The 18435-nt window shown below is 40.0% G+C and overlaps 1 protein-coding gene across 10 annotated transcripts in view; it reads right to left on the bottom strand.

The window, feature by feature from the left end:
• The window catches only part of LOC102199301 (focal adhesion kinase 1), a 62044-nt gene that overhangs the window by 20677 nt on the left and 22932 nt on the right, over nucleotides 1-18435 (bottom strand). For 6 of the 10 annotated variants that reach the window (XM_005744426.1, XM_005744420.1, XM_005744419.1 and 3 more), the window contains 20 exons: nucleotides 18293-18380; nucleotides 17969-18048; nucleotides 17698-17760; nucleotides 17529-17583; nucleotides 17028-17168; nucleotides 16572-16649; nucleotides 14366-14473; nucleotides 13662-13779; nucleotides 13205-13235; nucleotides 12725-12795; nucleotides 12310-12327; nucleotides 11652-11708; nucleotides 8190-8210; nucleotides 6613-6710; nucleotides 6222-6306; nucleotides 6012-6112; nucleotides 5552-5667; nucleotides 5233-5333; nucleotides 5015-5104; nucleotides 4683-4887 (listed from right to left, as the gene is read on the bottom strand). In XM_005744426.1, the coding sequence (XP_005744483.1) occupies nucleotides 4683-4887; nucleotides 5015-5104; nucleotides 5233-5333; nucleotides 5552-5667; nucleotides 6012-6112; nucleotides 6222-6306; nucleotides 6613-6710; nucleotides 8190-8210; nucleotides 11652-11708; nucleotides 12310-12327; nucleotides 12725-12795; nucleotides 13205-13235; nucleotides 13662-13779; nucleotides 14366-14473; nucleotides 16572-16649; nucleotides 17028-17168; nucleotides 17529-17583; nucleotides 17698-17760; nucleotides 17969-18048; nucleotides 18293-18380 (1725 nt within the window). The remainder of the gene's footprint in view (nucleotides 1-4682; nucleotides 4888-5014; nucleotides 5105-5232; nucleotides 5334-5551; nucleotides 5668-6011; nucleotides 6113-6221; nucleotides 6307-6612; nucleotides 6711-8189; nucleotides 8211-11651; nucleotides 11709-12309; nucleotides 12328-12724; nucleotides 12796-13204; nucleotides 13236-13661; nucleotides 13780-14365; nucleotides 14474-16571; nucleotides 16650-17027; nucleotides 17169-17528; nucleotides 17584-17697; nucleotides 17761-17968; nucleotides 18049-18292; nucleotides 18381-18435) is intronic. The other 4 variants (XM_005744424.1, XM_013913678.1, XM_005744423.1 and 1 more) reach the window with 3 other exon arrangements.

Below are 18435 nucleotides of genomic sequence, written 5' to 3'. Positions count from 1 at the left end.
TTAATTTTGCCAGCTTAGCAGCCACACTGCACATGCACTTTTCCACACTAAGTTCTCACCCTGTTAAAACATACAACCGCAAACATATGGAAGCATGTGTCAAAGTAACGAGCGAATTTCTGCGACGTGAAGGCCTCCAACTTGCTCTGAGCCAAAAGGAGGAGATGGTAAAAAAAAAAAAAGCAAAAGTCAAGGGGGGGTGCTGGAAAAGGTGGAAAAGGGAGCCTAACAGAAGCAGAATTACAGGAGAAGCAGGAGAGCTGACACTGAGAAAAGTGGAGGTGGAATGTGAGGTGTGAGTCATGCTGGTTTTAAGCAAAACTCATAAAACCACAGGAGTTAAATATGCGCCCTCATTTTCCTGTTTCTGTGTAAGAGAGTAAAAAAAAGGTTAAGGTAGAGAGAGAATGTGCACGCTGAAGGAAACAATGATGGCATCTTGTTCCGCTGCTGCTGCATGCTCCACATGTTTCACACAGTGAGAATGTGACTTTAAATGTATAAGGTACACAAACTAAGTGTAATATGTTTTGTCAGGAGGGATTCAGTCAGTTGTGGAAGCTTAGCTGTCATGAAGAGTTCATGAAATGACTAGGGAGGGCCTGTCTAGACTAAATAACTGATAGCAGCGCTTGCAGACTCCTTTCATGGCTCTCTTAAAGACTAATTTCCTGTGGACTATATGCAAAGGACAAAAATAAAGGCGAAACAATGTTGACAAATTAACCTGAACTCTATCTGCAGCATGTTCTATTGTTAAGTGACACCTGGAGAACCAATGTCACGATTACGAGAAACAATGAGGATATTACTTCAATGAATATGTATACCAAGCATCGTCTTTATAGATTTTAGAGGTTCAGACTGCACTCTAATAAAAGTTTCATATCAGTCTTCCTAATCTCATAATCCATTTCTTTCATTTCCCATAAGGGGCAATGCTGAAACATCGCTTCCAAAAAACTGCAGGTCTGTTCATGCCAAAAGATTATGAACTGTTGAGTAATGACGGGTGGGTAAAGCATTGTCCTTACTAGCCTCTACCTAACCCCACTGTGTAGCACAATGAAAGAAAATATTCATAGTATATGTGGTAGTAGAAGAGTCAGATTAAACTAAAGCTCCTGATCTGCTACACAACGCCGAGCAAGAGGTCTTAAAAAGTGCTGTAAAGCATGAACATACTGTAGCTTAAATAAATAATTTCAACTTGTTTGTGTGGCTGTTTTTCTGCATGTGATGGCTTATAAATTCAGTCTCTTTCTTTGACTGTACCTGAAGATGATGACAGCTGACATGGTGACCAGATTATAGGCACACCCCTCTACCTGAGACTGTGCAACTGTAATGTCTTGATAAATGATAAATGGTGAATATATTCGAGCCTTCGCGTTAATAAGAGACACACTAGTCTGGGGCTCGGACTCGGGGAATTTTAAAATTACCAGCAGTGATGTCTGGTACTGCCTTATCTGATCGCAACACGCCCGGGATTTCGCGGAAAATGCGATCTATCCTTGCAAAACCATCTCCAGGCAAAATCTAGTAATGAAGCCGTGATGTATCATCTAACAAGGAAAGGCATGACTGAAGTTGCTTACTTGTCTCTGTCAACATCACAACTCTGTTACCATGGCAGCCATAAAGTCATCAGCCCAAACAGAATGCAAAGTGCACCCTGCTTCATACCTGAACAGGTTTGTGTTACATCCTGAGCAGTAAAGTACCCTTTTGTGTGCACTCAGTTAGGCTGTGAAGACTATTAATATTGTCAGTTGGATATCCTCTCACTGGTAAAAAAAAAAATAAAAAATAAAAAAAATAGGTATCTGAAAATATGTAAACAGTATACTTTGTAACATATCAAGAGAAGTTGTAATAGTTGCTAATACTAGCATTATCCTTAGTGCTGATTAGTTGCAGAAGCTGTCTGTGCATATATATAAACTCAGGGAAGGAGGACCATGGAGGCTCACTCACTTTCATCAGCACCAGTATTATCATTCTGTTGCTTGTATGGGTTTACAGCTGGATCGTTTCATCCTCTTTGAGCCATGGATTTAGGGACTCTGACAGGTGGTCAAAATGACCTGCTCAAGATCAAACTGAGCATCAGAATAAGGAGGAAAGTTGATATGTAGGATCTTTTACTGACTTGTTGATGCCAGAGGTCAGGGGAGAATTGCCAGACACTTTGAGCTGATAGGAAGGCAAACCGAACTCAAATAGGCACTCGTTACAACAAAAGCACAATATGTTGATGGGCTACAGCAGCAGAAGACCAGACTGGTACTTGTGTTAGCAATTCACACAGGCTCACCAAAATCGGACAATAGAAGATTGAAAAATGTCACCTGGTCTGATGAATCTTGACTTCTGCCAACATTTGGATGGCAGGATCAGAACCTGCCGTAAACAACATGAAATCATGGATCCCTCCTTGTATCTATAGAGGCAACTCACTGTCAACTATATATATTCAACTTTGTGCAATGTACTGGAAGTTATTTGCACATATTAGAGCCATTTCAATATATTTTATTACTTTGTAACTGATTGTAATATTTCATTACTGTCTCTGGAATTTAAAAAGTATTGTGATTCAGGCTGACTGTGATGTAATAGTGTGGGGAAATTTTCTTGGCACACTTTGAGCCCCCTTGGTACCAATTGAGAAATTGTTGCCCATGTTGATCAAGATCAAGACAGTTTTGAAGCCAAACCAGCAGTACAGCATACCTAATGAAATGCCAGTAAGTGTGTGCTGGAATACAAATGTTACCTATAAAACTAGTCTACGAGACCTACAAACTTGTTTAAACAAGCCAGAAAAAAATAACCTAAGCTTGAATGAACAAAGAATCTTTCTTGGCACCCACAGACATTTTCACAAGTCAGACTGTCTGTGGTTAATATTTCATTTTGGTCTGATGTTAAGTCATCAAGAAAAACATAAGACTACAAGACCACAGTATGTTTCAGACTTTCAAAAGTGCATCTACAGCGTTTCCTCGTTTGTCCCACTGCTAGTGACACTGCCGTGATTACAACAGACTGAGAGTGACACCTGCTGTCAAGCAAGTGTAAAAATACTGACGGCCCCAGTGGTGCTCCTCAGCCTCCTAGAAGGTGCAGCTATGGTAATCAAAGGTGCGTCTTGAGTTATAGCATTCAATAGATTCTCAGAAAACTTGACCTCTGATCTTGAGGTCACTGAGTTTTGAACGTTTCTAAAATTTTTTATAGATACACCTGTGGTATCAATTAAAGTAGAACAGAAAAACATCCACTGGATTTCACAACACATATTCACCTATAAATGACATAAAAGTACTTTTACCTTTTCAATGTATTCAGATTACCTATTGTTATTTTTTATAAATCCAGATGGCAATTGGCAATTTAAATTTACATAAAGGTTCTCTTTCTACGATAATGTAACAACTAAGTAAAATAAATATGCCACTGCAGTCATTCTTCAGCTTTCTTCACCAATATCATTTAAACCAAAGCTTACTAAAAAGGACGTGGATGGTACACATGAAGTTGGGTAAAAAATACTGACGGATCTGACATACAAAAATTTGTGCTTCTTTGGATTCTGACCCTATATACATGCGTCCTGCCAGCTCACGTGCTGTAGGTGCCACCCTTTTTGTACAGCTGAGTCTACTCTAATAAGTACTACTCTAGTAAGAGTATTTAAGGCTAGAAAAAGGGGATCTGTAGAGCCGCGGAGCATTTTTGTTTCGCAGCTAGTGAGCTGTGTGTGGTGGCTGCTTACTCCTGCTCTGTGGGCAAGTGTGTGTGTTTCGGTGATTTAACCTTTTTGACTTTTCTGATTATTGACCAATTCCTGGGTTTGTTTGTTTGTTTTAACCTTTTTTTAAAGGTGACAGCAACTTGTCTGTTTCTTTCAGTTTAATTGGGAACAAAAATATTAATAAAACCTTTTAATTTAAGAATTCTGACTCCACATCTCCTTTTGTTTTTTTTTAACCCGACACCTTTTGTGACTTTTTAACAAATGGAATATAACATGTTATCAGCATAACACCACGCCATCTTCAGACTTATTTACATCTGTCAGAAGTGGTGCCAGTGGTAAACCTGCATGCTGTTGGGCTCTGAGCACAGGTCCTGCCAAAGGACTTTGAGCCCTCATGATACCATAACGGAGTCCAATCCTTTCATTCTGATTCAGATGGTCTGTTTAGGATTAGCCTGCTCAAGGTCATTGTAAGGTTCTGCTCCTCCTCTTCCTCCCTGCACAAAGGAGCAGATACCGGTCCTGCTGCTGACGGCCTGTAACAACCTCCCTCTGCTCTAGATTTGAGACTGTGCTCAGAGACAAACCTTCTCGGAATGACACATATGGATGTGCCATGTCGCTAGAGCCGGACTACCTGTAACCTGAATGGTCTGTGGCCACCGCCACAGGCCGTTTTGTTTTTGTTATCTCGATCTCTGAAGTTTAACTGACTATGTCATTGTCTTCATGACTGTTTCACTCATTTCTTTAGGGTTTAATTGAGACGTGTCTATAAAGTAATGATGGTTTAAGGTTCCTGCAGCATAGTTCATTCAAGCATTTCAAACAAAAAAATCAATTTGCAGAAAATCCACACTCAAAGTGCCTCACACACAGTCACACACAGTCTCTCAGATCACACGCCACTGACCTCAGCTGTGTTTTAAGTTCATTAAAGCGTGGCCTCTTGCTGGGATCGTACGACCAACACTTTGTCATCAAGCTGTAGAGAGTAGGAGGACACTGAGGGGGCATAGCCAGTCGCTCGCCATTCTCTATCCTGCCTATGACATCGTTGTTCTTCACACCCTGGAAAGGCTTGATGCCATACATCAGAATCTCCCACATGCAGACACCTAAAGAAAGACAAATAACGTGAGTGAGAATGAGACAGCTACAGCCTACACGGGTCGTAAAGCAAAGACACAAAGCAAGGGTAAAACAGAAGCAGACTGGAGCGGGACAAAACTGCTTAAAACATACCAAACATCCAGACATCACTGGCTGTAGTAAATCTTCTGAAGTTGATGGATTCTGGAGCCATCCATTTAATAGGCAATTTACCTTTAGATGCTGGAAAACAGAAATGAAGAAAACTGTGTCACACTTCACTGATCAGGTCTGCTCTGAATAATAATGGAGCTTCTCTCTGCCAGATCACAAAGAAAGTAAGACAAAGGTGGCGATGCTTTTTTACATACCTTTATAATAAGAGCTATCCTCCATGTATCGCGACAGCCCGAAGTCTCCCAGCTTCACACAGTCGACCGTTGATACCAGCACGTTCCGCGCTGCGATGTCTCTGGAGACGTCAAAAAGGAATTAGAGGAAGAGAAAAACTCACTGATATAATTTTTTCTATTCAAATTCAGTGGTCGCATTCATATCTAACATGCGTTTTCTTTTTTGACAGAACAACAGTGTTTCAGTCCAGTAGGTGACAACGCCACCTACTGGAATTATATTTATTTAGTAATTATGAATATTTTGCTGTATTATTTCTGTATGGCTCTTTCCTACCTGTGTACAAATCGTTTGCTCTCTAGATACGCCAACGCTGTGCTGAGCTGGTAAGAGTACAAGATGAGAGTAGCCAGATCCAGACTGTATTTCCTCACCTGAAGAAACGACCGAAGCTGTGTAGAAAAAACACAGGGAGATACTATATAAATAAAGCTGAAACGAAACACAATGAGAAAACAAATCCAAAAGCATATACATGAGTTAATGTATAACACCCATAATATTTAACCCTGGGGAATGTGAGGAAATAACTGACAGAAAAGTGTTTATCATCTGATCTGTTCTTAAACAAACACACAACAGGGTTACAGGTCACGTCTCAAAAACTCTGATCTAATTTATAGTTTCCAGTTTTTAAACAAATATAGAAAACAGCAGGGCTCACATACCACATGCACAGGGATGTAACTGTGCTTTACACACATGCAGCTTATACATATTCTTATTAGTGTCATACCTCTCCAAATGTACAGAGCTCCATGATGATCCAGACTGGATTCTCAGTGATGACTCCCATCAGCTTCACTATGTGAGGATGATCAAACTGACGCATGGTCACTGTAAGAAACACGAGAGGGAGGAGTCAAACAATTCCCCAAAAAGAAACCTTTTTAAAAAACTATTTAGAGGGTACTGCGATTTTACTGCTATGAGGTCAGCATCTTACGTGCTTCTTGGAGAAATTTTTCCCTGACACTGTCTGATGTTGAGTTTTTGCACGTCTTCACTGCCACAGACAGAGCTGGGTTCTCCTGCAGGAAACCCATCCAAACAAGCAAAATCAGCATCATTTCAACACCAACACGCACCATATTCACTGTCTGCTCCACAGACGTCACAATCAAACTCTAAACAGTTTGCAGTTTTCACTAAAGGGCCTTTAAAATAAATACTGTTACCTATTAAATTTGTTCTACAAGACCATCCCTTTATGCTTCTCTGGTACAAATGCTTTGACTGTGCTGTGTGTCGTTACTGTGATATGACTGAATCAGTTTAGCCTCTCTTGAAAGTGAGTGTGCAGAGAGAGCGCGAGAGAGCAAAGACAACAAACGTACCGGGCTGATGTAAATTCCTTGGTGGACGTCTCCGAACTGACCCTCGCCTATGCAGCGTCCCAACTCGATACGATCCCGCTGAATCTCATAGTCCCGCGCTGGATGCACAAAATAAATACGAACACACACACACAGATGAAAATGAACAGAGTAAGCCTTCAGATCAAAACATACACAGATTAATGTCCACACACTGGGCTTGCATTAACCAAGCTTGTCAGAGCACTTTATAGTATTTTTACAGCCTGTCTAAACAATCTGTAGGTTAAACAGCTTAAACACGCATGTTTGAGGTTAGTTTCAGACCGCACCATGGAAATAAATTGAATTCTGTCAGATGCAATATTTCAAAAATCTAACCTACTCTGACAAGCTTGAATTTATAAACAAGCTCACCATCAACAGCATGCAACAAGAGCATCAGCAAACCACAGCCAGACATGCCATGTAACACAGACAAACAGGAGCCAATTACAATGAGCATGAATTTCTATGTTGATTCAAATGTAATATGGATAAAGTCAGGTGGTATATGGTGAAAACTCCCAATAGGCTCACAGGCCAACAGAAAACCTGACGCAGATCACTGGAACTGTAGCAGCTCAATATTCTTTGTGTTTTCTGTCCAACGTGGCTAGTAAAAATTAGTTTTTTTAAATCTTTTGTTTTAGGTTGGTCTGTGAGATGCAGGCTGTTGAAAGCTGACGTTTGCTCATGACACTGCTGACCTGACTTTGTCCATGTAATAAGCTTATGAATAAAGCACACGTGAAGCCATAAAGGTCACTTTACTGTATTCTCTGCACTTTTATGACAATCATGGCTGTTCAAGCACATGGGCGACTTTTAGAGACAAACGTTTCTGGGCAGTAAAACGTAGCAGCGATGACCTCAATGTGGAAACAGGCTGCATGAAAAAGGGAACCCTAATTATTGCTTTTGCTCTGTTCTCTGCCTCTAAATGTCACCCGTGTGGCTGACGCTTTCAAAAGTCCAGTGTTAAATAATGCAGTAAGACTATTCTGTTTGTTAGTAGTCTGGGTTTAAAATGTTCCAGTGTATAAATGTATGCATCTATTTAAAGCCGTCCCTCTCACTGCACTTACTCCTCCAGGCAAAAATTGCAATAAGGAGGATGCTCTGAATCAACTTGCCTGGTTACAAAAATATTTCTGAACGCCTGCCATGTTTCTGTTACTCTGAGCAGTGAATAGTGTTTTAACAGCGGTCGACTGTTTATATTTTTATTGATTTTTCTGCAGAGTAACCTAAGCTCATTCTCAATTTGTTCCACCTTTTAAACACAGACAAAAACAAGATCCAAGTCCATTTGGGTTGTCTCACTTCTGAAGCTACCACCAGTTTAGCAGAAAGTCACAGCACATCACACATGAGCAGAGGGGTGTTTGGTGGTGGGGGGAGGAGGAGGGGGGGTCAAATCAACAGGGTAGAGGTACAGACAGAAACTCTGATTTTTTTTTTTTCAGTCACAAGCAAACGTAAAAGGGTCACAACAACCACCAAGTCAAAGTGCCATCACAGTACAACCAGAGTTATGGTACTTTTTCAATCATTACCTTGGTCTAGTCCATAGTATTCTGGGAAAATGGGTTAGTGATAAGAGACAGAAATAGCTAGCTGTGAGTACAGAGAGCCACATGTTGTTACTGGAGTCTCTACTAATTAGGTCAGTGTTACTTTAACAGCTGCAGCGAGTGTGAGTGTAACAGTGATGCTGATGGATTAGAGCTACTGTAAGTCAGAAACAGTGTTATCACATTAAATAACTAATAGGGAAGACAAATAGATAAAAACCTTCCACTGTATAACTGCTGCAGTGATTCATACGTTTTGGTGGTCGACAGGTTATTTAACTCTATTTAATTTTAACTGAGTAGCTTTTAATGTCTTAAGAAACCATATCAGAAAAAAACATCCCGGGGTCTTTGAAAAGCTGTTACTCAGTTTCAGGGTCAAGCTCCTTGCCTGCTACAAGCAGATTATTAAAACTACTAAAACTGGGTTAAGAACTGTTTAACGGATTAAAACCTGGAAGGACAGCTGTGAAACATCACCAGAGGAATGTGGTCAGAAAAAAAAATCTTGAATGATGTTTAAAAGTGAAAGTAAGAGCATTTCCACACGCACAATGTGAAGAGAACTCAAGGGACCAGTGGTAGTGACTTGCCAGTGAAGCTAATTTGAAAAAAGGCTTCAGTTTGGTAGAGAGCACAAAGACTGGACTCTGGAGTAATGAAAAAAGGTCACGTGATCTAATAAGTCCAGGTTTACCCTGTTCCAGAGTGACGGGTGCATCAAGGTAAAAAGAGAGGCAGATGAAGTGATCCATCAATCACGTCATTGTTTTGCTTACTATAACAGTCTGTGGGCGCAAACAATGAGGTTAGCTGGATCTACTGAACGACCTGACAATGTCAGGATTCACTGGGATCAAAGTGGGAAAGAGCGAGCCTAAACCCTGATAACAGTTTTTGGGATGTGCTGGAGAAGGCCAGTCCGACTCTTCCATCGTCAGTACAAGATCTTGGTGGATAATTAAAGGAACACTGGGTAGAAATAAATGCTGTGATATAGCATACAGGTCCTACAAGCCCACAGCACATGTCATCACTAGCTATATTAGAAAGGTGCAAGTTACAAAGCAAGCAACTTGCTAGCCAAATAGTGAACTGCTTGGAAACCTGCCGTTAACACAACCAAAATACTTATTAGCACACTCAAACTACCCAAGTACCAACATAAACAGCTGAACTTGACCTTTTTGGAGAAAAAAAACAAAAAAAGCTGAATGAGCCACTTGCAGTTCTGATGCAAACGAATGTTTCAATGCTTTTTGAGATTAGTAAAAAGCATTGCTGCTGTAGTTATTACTTTGGTACTGTGTTTACATGTGTAAGTCCAGAAGACTGAACTACAAAACTATAATTTATGAATGATCAAAAAGCAAAGCCATGTTGGGATTCAGCTGCATTCTGCTTACATGGAACGAGTGCTTACGATACTCAGGCAACATTTTATGGCAGCTTGAACAGGCAATTTGTCAAAACAGCTTAAAAAGAAAATACACTCCATCTTCCCATCCCACATTAAGCTGATACTGCTCGTCTACTCTGCCTTCTTATGCTGCCTATTCACCACAGCCACACAGCATCGAATTCAGCTTAACATGAGTCTTAAGCCTGGTTCACAGGCATCGCTCAGCAGCAACAGCAGCACAGCAGAACCTCTTCATATATATTTCTTATTTATTCAGCAATGTTTTAATTAATGCAAAGAACTGTTCAGCCTCCATGTATGACACACAAGGCCAGACAAATGCCTACGCTGATGTCTCATACTAAAAATATTGCCAGCCTTTCACACTGAGCGCTATCACGGGAGGAATCAGTCATTTGTAAATGTTCACTAAAAATGCAGACAATGCGCGCATAATACGTCAAAAGAATCTGAGGAAGCTGCGGCTCTTGCCAAATCTTGTGGGAACTCGTGAAAATAAATATAGACTGCGAGTGTAAAAATACACACAGAATATGGTCGAAGTGGCTTCCCCCTTTTAAATAATATTACTGCATGTGACCACGGAAAATGTGATCATTCACACAGGAGTCTGACCAGATCAAAAACCTCTTGGAACATATCTAACTGCACTCAAATTCATGCTTTAAAATTATGTCAAACAAAGGAATCTTTACATCAGGTCTGCAAGGTGACTTGATTTAATTTCAGGTGCTGGGTAAACTATTTCAGAATAAAATAGTGTGTAAACGTCTTGAGCTACCCATTTTTCTTTATATTGTGCTTCCAATGATCCAGACTTTCTTGTCTGGGTGATTTATTTATTTTTTATTTACTTTATTATATTAAATTGTGGGCATTAGTTCTCCAGGCTTTTTGAAGGTCTGACCTATGAATGATTCAAGCATAAAAAGGCGCCCAACTAAAGGGATGAGCCAGTGTTGTGTTTACACAAAAACACAACTTGATCTATTACAAAAACACAAAATTTGTTCCCATTTTATTAGTTGAATCGATGAACGATAGTTGAACGATAACACAGTTTGAGAGGTATATAAAAAAGAGAGCTGTTAGCCAGAAACTTTGCATATATTGGTATGGTGTGCAGTGTGACTTCAAAAAATTTGAGGAAACTGGACAAGTTGATGACAAAAGAAGTGGCCTAAGCATATGCAGCTAATGAGCAGTTTTTTAAGAAAGCAAGCAAAGAACCTCAGAGATCCATAAGACCCTTGAGTTGAAGCCTCATGAGAAATGGTGTCAGTGGAAGGATGGCTGTAAAGATTCTTAAGGGAAACAGAGATAAGGGTGAGGTACGTCAAATTACTCAGAAAACTGACTGAAAATCTGTGACAACAGGTCTGATGGAGCGATGAATCCAAATGTGAATTGCTGTTGATTTTTTCGAGATAGTGTAGTAGTGAAGAGTAGACAGGAAAGCAGACCGAGAAGACGAGGAAGAATCCTGTATTCAGCCTTGCAGAATATATGGTCATCCTGAACTACATTAGCACCCAGTATTGCTAGAGTCTTTTTCACCATACAGCACCATCTGAAAACTTGTATTTCCATGTATGCATGTTTCAATAAATCACCGCTCCCATTTTCCAGTTTGAAGGGGTGGCTCAAGACTTTTGCACAGTACCGTATACCAAGACAAATTAAATAAAATACAAAGATTTTCACAAGTGAACGTGTGCTACAGTAAAGAGGTTCCTGACTCTAATCTCATCCAAATTTAACTCCAAAATTCATCTAAAATGCCACCACACTCAGACAACATGCCTGTTCATGGCTTTTAATCTTCATCTATAATGAAATCAACAAAAAGAAACGGTGAAGTAGACAGAGTGTGAACAAAGTCCCTCTATAAAATGCCTCTGATATAAGTCTGACACGGTCCACTGATAGCGCAGACACAAACAGCTATCACTGCCTCGCCACTTGTCACTTTAGCTGCCCACAACATTTATGGGTATGTGTATCAGCGTATGTCTACTTACTCGAAGGCATGGTGTAGGTGTCCTCCTCGTCTATGATCTCAGCATAGTCGTCTGTTTCTGCAGAGCAAAGAAAAATCAGGATGAGAAAAAGAGCCGAGAACAAATCAACAAGTTCTTAGCTGATTAGCTTAGCTAATCTTAGATCTTAGCTTGCATCTAAAAATCACTACAAAGTTCTCGGTATCAATGATTTAACTGTATAACATGCCACCATGTCTAAGACCTTCCAACATCACTAAATAACTGAGTCCGGTGAGCACACCTTCACCGAGACAAAGACTGCAATTTGCAACATTAAGAGATGCACCATGATCAGAAAGAGCTACCTTGCCAAAAGCCCGTCACCATACCCGACTCCAAACACATGCACAACAACTGAAACGTTCGTGTACTACAGTGTGGCCTCACACAAGGAGTGACACGGAACAATTGAGAGGGAGAGAGAGGAGAGGAAAGGGGAGGGATGGAAATATTCTTTCTTTCCAGAGAAACAAGCTGGAGAAAAACAGGTTTAGTCATGGAGAGAACTAATACAGAGTCGAGCAGGGACAGAGAGAGTTAGAGAGATATTCTCCACACATACGGCAGCCTTAATGAAGATACAGAGCAGGAATTCCACTGTTACTAATGAAGGAGGTTTAAAGAAAATGCAGTTTACCATCGCCACTAATGTGACCTGCAGAAAGCCACAAGCAGCATGAAACACAAACACCGGGGGAGAAACATGGAGAGAAGCATTAGTTTTACCGTTAATGGATCTAAAAGGTCTTTTTTAAAATGTCATTTTAAGTACACGTGAATGAATCTGAAGTCAGTCGACAGCCTGAGCAGAGACAGAGTGACAGTGACTAAAGCTCTCCACCAAGACATCTGGCCAGACAAGGACTCTTCACTGCGCACACAGATGAGGCTTTATGTGGTAACAGCACTCGCACACATATCTGTGAACCCTTTATCTAACTCTTAGCCGTCACTGTCATTCATGACATTTAGAGCAGAGGACAGAGAAGCACAGTGACAGAGGAGAAATGGACTGGCTACCAAGAGGAAACACGACGGGGGGGGGTTTATACCTGAGACGCAAACTGCTCGAGTTCGTACTCCGTCCATCCGCTTTTCCATCCGCTTCTCATGGTTTGAAACTCTGGACCAGAGAGAAGAGAATTATTTTGGGGATTTGGCTCACATTGTCTTAAGACAGAATGAGCTGCTATTTGCAGCTACGAAGACAGCGGCGCAACGAGGGAAACGAAGAATCCTCCCACATCCTGTCATGTGTGCTTCTTCAAGTGTCAAACATTAAAAACCAAAAAGTTTCTAAAGTTTACAGAGAATATTATATTTACCTTATAAGCAATTCAAGAATCCATGGATTTGAGACATGTTTATGCTCACTTTAGTTTCAGAGTCATAACAAAATGCGTGAAACCCATAATAACCACCCAATCGATCAAAGAAAAGATAACAGGCTCCACTGGTAAAAGAAGGAAGAAGATAGCTTGTTTTCACTTAACACAGCCCTGAACGAGCATAAAACAAATTAGCAGACTTACTTTGGTATAGATGGCAGAGCTCTGTCTCCCTCTGCAGAGACAAAATCCACAATTTAATTGGTCACAGAGCAGACTGACTTCATGCTAGAGCTACGATTTCACAATTTCTTTGTAGCCATAGCTATTTTTAGGAAACACTAGCCAGACACCATCTGGTTAATCAAAGCGACAAGCATGAAGCCTCACTAGTCACAATCAAGACTCCACCTCAGTCTGAGAGATGACTTGACAGCGATTTCAATGCGGTACTATTTACAGTGTTTGCTTTTTTGTTTTAAGCTACTGTTAGGATAGAAACATGACCACAATCATCATCTTTGCACAATCTTACCGCTACAAAGCTACAAAAAACAAACAAACAAACAAACAAACAAACAAAACCCAAACAAACAACAACAACAACAAAAAAGTGAAACATTAGACTATAATATAAAATCTGCACAGCTGAACGTCCTACCTTTGTGGACCCTGACGATGAAAGAGTGAGTAACTGAGGAGACGAGCCGACAGTAACCGTCAATCAAGTCGGCCATGTTTTCTGCCGTAGTCAGCAATGCTGTAGTGACAGTGAGGGGCTATACACACACACACACCCACAGAAGGATTAGTGTAAGAACGGGACAGAGAGCTGCTTCACAGTGACACAACGAGGGCTTTATTAGGAAGAAGGCCTCCTATTAGTGCGTGCACACACACACATACAGTCCCATATAGACACATATCCCTGCTCCAATACTGTGGCAGTGACACGTTTTCTGTAAGCCTGCTGCAAACACACAGTCAATATGAAACTCAGGCTCCTCTCCTTTTTCCTGCAGCTCACCTAGTTTTTCATGCGTTTTAATATAACTTGAACTAGTATGTTTAAGTAATTCTATACACAGTCTATTTTATAAAGTAAACAGTGACATTAGCATTCATCAAATAATCTCTGTGACAAGTGTGATTTCATCAGCAGCCAACACAAGCAGGAAAACAACATGCACTTATTGGCACAGAGACTTTGCATTATATTTTCAGTGAGAATGTACATGAGCCACATGTTTGAGAGGAAACGCATACAAATAAGTGTAACTCAAATTTAAACAGCAATAGGTTATATTTCATATTGTAACACACACAGAGAGCCAGGTGAAGAGTATACAGGGTGTGTGTTTTTACCTCAGGAGCTCCGGCCACGTTCAGCTGCAGCATGCCTTTCCTGTCCTTCTCGTCCAAAGCAGAGTACTGGATGGACTGCACCTGATTAAAGTTAGCTAAGTGTGTGGGCTGCAGAGACAAAGGCAGAGTCACAGTCATTAAATACATCTGGAAATAGTCAAAAATAATCTTTAGATATTTAAAGCATAAGAATTATAAGAAATTATTCTGCATTATATCCTGTAACGTTTCAAGCAAAAATGAAAATGGATGTCAGTCAGCTTGTAGCACTGGATTGTATTGTCTACCTCAAGTTTCTAACATTGCTTACTACGAAGCACAGCATCAGTGAAACATGTGGCATGTGAACTAAGTGAAAGCGTCAGAAATATGATTGCTGCACTAAGCAAAGAGGAGCTTTCTCAGCGTCAAACCATGTCTAGACAGAAGGTCTCTAAGGAGGCTGTGCACCGCACTCTAAAACACTTTACAGAAACTTTATCAGCTGTATCCAAAGTACAGGCAAAGTGACCACAACATCAGAAGATCAATACATCAAGTTTGGTTCACTGACAGATAGAAAAGCAACTTCATAACAGACACTGCCTTTAAAATATTTTAAAAAATGCAAGACTCCAGTCAGAGGAGTAGTGCAGAAAGAAGATTATCTGGATCTCTTCTCATCTGCACGAGTTGAGGTCTATAAACCGTTTCTCAGGAGGGGAAACACAACAAACGCTTGGTTTGGCATTGGAAAAACTCCTACAGTATTTACTCAATAATCAAACGTTTGACATGACTGCAGTACCTCGCTTTAGCTGCACAGCGTAGGCCTACTTACATGAAGGCATGGTGTAGTAAGGATGTGCTGAAGAGAGTTATTATAGTTGTGTATTTTCTAATTGGTTACTATTTTTATTAAGCTTTGACTTTCTGTCTGTAGTTTAGTTTCAGTTGATTGTTTGTTTAGTTTAGTTTTAGTTTCACTGTTTTAACAGTCTTTTTTAAAAATATTTCTGTATGTATAGAACACACCAGAGGTAGGATTTAGGAATATCAGTATAGGTATAAAAATAAAAAGACATAACTTTTTGAAAAAGGTTGACTCGCATTCTTGTAAATATCCAAAGTCTCAATAAACGTGTCCATTAAAGGCTCAAGAGAAGTTGTAATAACAAATTAACAAGGACTAAAACTAAGTCTATTGTTTCTATATTTTCATTTTATTTCAGTTTTCCCACTAACAAAAACATATTAGGTTGTTTTTGAAAAGTTTATTGTTGTTTTTATCTTTGTTAACTAGAATGCCAGTTTTAGTTTTAGTTTAGTTTTAGCTAAATATAAAAACATTGGTGCTAAAGCAAACAAAAGTATAGAGAGGAACACCACAGAGTGTCAAAATGCAACTTTGAGGGTGTTTTACTGACTACCCTGTGAACAGGGCGAAGCGGCACTCCATTCCTCAGAGATATGCTAAACCTTCTGGTTTCAAAACAAACAGACATTTTCAGCGTGTGACCTCAACCCCATTAATAATTTAAGGGGTTCTGAGAGAGACAAGAACTTCTTAAAATAATAGAATTGGACGACCTTGAGTCCACATTAGCCAGAAAGGATCAAGTCATTAAAGCAAAAGAAGTGTAAATAAACTTTTTGCTTAAAATGTGAAGTTGATCATTTATGATTTATTTAAAAAAAAAAAACATATTAAAGTTAAATCTTCACTTGTGGTCTCAGATTGGTGCTTTTTAAAAATACATTTTCATTAGTTATATATTTTTCAATGACTGCCTATATTTTTACTTACTGCCAATAACAGTTAGTAATGTTATTACAGCTAGAGGTAGAGCAAGTCATCTACCAACTGGAAGGTTGGTGGATCAATTCCCCAGCTACCATAATCATGTCCTTGAGCAAGACACTTAACCCAATGCTGAAAACTGTTCCGTTTTCCTAATCCAACTGTGATCTGCATGCTGTTTCCCAGCTTTTTCCAATCTAACTGTCTTTTCCGACCTATTCTAACTTGGACAAGTGAGGAGATGAGAAAAGAAAGAAAGAAAGAAAGGAGGCAAACCAGTAGAGGGCAGTATGGTGAACTGTTACTGTGACCTTACACCTAAGGCATACAGCAGTACACAGATGTGCTGGAAGCCTTCTAAAGAGGCAGGAAAAATACAGAAGTAATGCTAACTTTCTGTGGTGAGTTGTCTGTGTGTACACTCACCGTTGAGCCCTTATCTGTGAGGTAGCTGATACCTTCCTCTGGTCCGATAGCTAACTCTACTGATATTACCCAGCTAGACTAGAGGGGGAGGAGAGACACAGTGCAGAAATGTAAATTTTGACACATAGTTCATATTTCATCACATCATGTACTTACACAAATTTTATAAAAGCTCTACTATACTCCTCTGTTTTTGATGTCTAATGGCATTTATAACAGAGTTAGGTTTGAAGTTAAAGTAACTGCTGCAGAAAATAAAGTAATAAGAAGAAATACTGACTCTACAAGACCTGAAATAAGTAACTGTGAAAGCGAACACTACCCCGTGCATGATAAAGAAGCTCTAACCTCCCACCACATGACTTTGGTTATATTTCAGTGTATGGCTAATACATTAAAAACATGTCATTATTGATCTTTACATGTAACATTATCTCAATGTACCGAGAGTCCTACCCCTAAAGCGCATTTGAAGCACTCCTTGTCGAAGCGGTAGATGGGAGAAAGTATCTCAAAGAACTTGTGGATGCTCTGTTCATCATTGAGGTTAGCAAACTGCTTAAAGGTCTGCTGGATCTGCTTACGAAGAGCCTTCGGCTGATAGAGAGAGAGAAAAGGGGAAGGACAAAACACTTTAAAGAGTAAGGGCTTTCTGGGAAACAGCTGAGAACAAGCCAAGAAAAGCACAGCACACAACTGACAGGCCCCACTGTGAGTGACAACAGGAAGTTTAACTTAATTCCAGAAAATCTGACTGATCAGACATTTAGCCAAATGTCCTTTCAGTCATCGGGTTTGTTTCCCTGCCAGTCACCCAAACAGCCTGTCAGCTCTAACTCAGCCGATACACAAAGCAGGAGTCAGATGCAATTTGTGCTTTGACACCATTGTTACCAGGAAGTGGGTAGACAGTTAGTCACTAAGTGGGTTTAGATTATTATATTAGTTTAATCTCACCTTAAGGGAGTCAAGGAGGCTTTTGGGGAAAAACCTTCTCAAACCAACATCTTTCCTGAAATGAAAGAATAGTGCCACAACATTTTTCTTTGGACTAATTTACCTCAAAATAAAAATTTTTTGGAAGCATACACTCAAGACAGCATGACATGACATAACACAATCTTACTCTAGTAGCTCGTAGTTTGATTTCTTATCCAGTGCGTTGCCTGGCATCTCTCTGAAGAACCGCCTATATAATTCACAGAAAAGATTAACATATGAACAGGATCAACAACTAGCCTCAAGTATTCAGGACAACTTCTACATATGGGATTTAGACAGATTTAGCAAACACACGTGACACACTCAAGTTCATTGTGGTTTGAAGTGTATCAAATACCAAAACACCTGTAATCTGTGTGTGTGTGTGTGTGTGTGTGTGATGAGCGCGTTCTCACCTTATTTCCAAACAGCCCAGTTTCAGTGCAACATCTTGATCCACCTGGTCAGCTATGTGTTGCATGTAATCACTCTTTACCTGAAGAGACACATGGTGTGGCAGCAGATTTTTAATAAATATAATGAGCTAAGGACTGGAAATGTCTAATAACAGCATACATATTAGATACGACGGGCATCTTTTTACATGATTTAAAGGCATGTCTGCCTCATTTGGACATAGCAGAAATGAGGCAATCATACAGAAGACAATAAATGACAGAAGTCACTTAGGAAAACCAGACTAGTTTTCTTTCATTCAGTATCCTGTTGTGTGGCCTCACCTGGTGATAGAGGTAGTTGAGAGAAGGTTTGTCGTCAGAAAAATGGCTGAGATAACCTTTAGGAAAGTACCGTATCCGCAACTCATACCTGAGAAAGACAGCAACAATGTTATCAAATAACCAAATACACACACACACGCACA

The sequence above is a fragment of the Pundamilia nyererei genome, unplaced genomic scaffold, assembly GCF_000239375.1.
Source record: "Pundamilia nyererei isolate P.nyererei 1_Seehausen unplaced genomic scaffold, PunNye1.0 scaffold00144, whole genome shotgun sequence".
Classification (NCBI taxonomy): domain Eukaryota; kingdom Metazoa; phylum Chordata; class Actinopteri; order Cichliformes; family Cichlidae; genus Pundamilia; species Pundamilia nyererei.
This window is presented reverse-complemented; position numbering and strand designations above follow the sequence as displayed.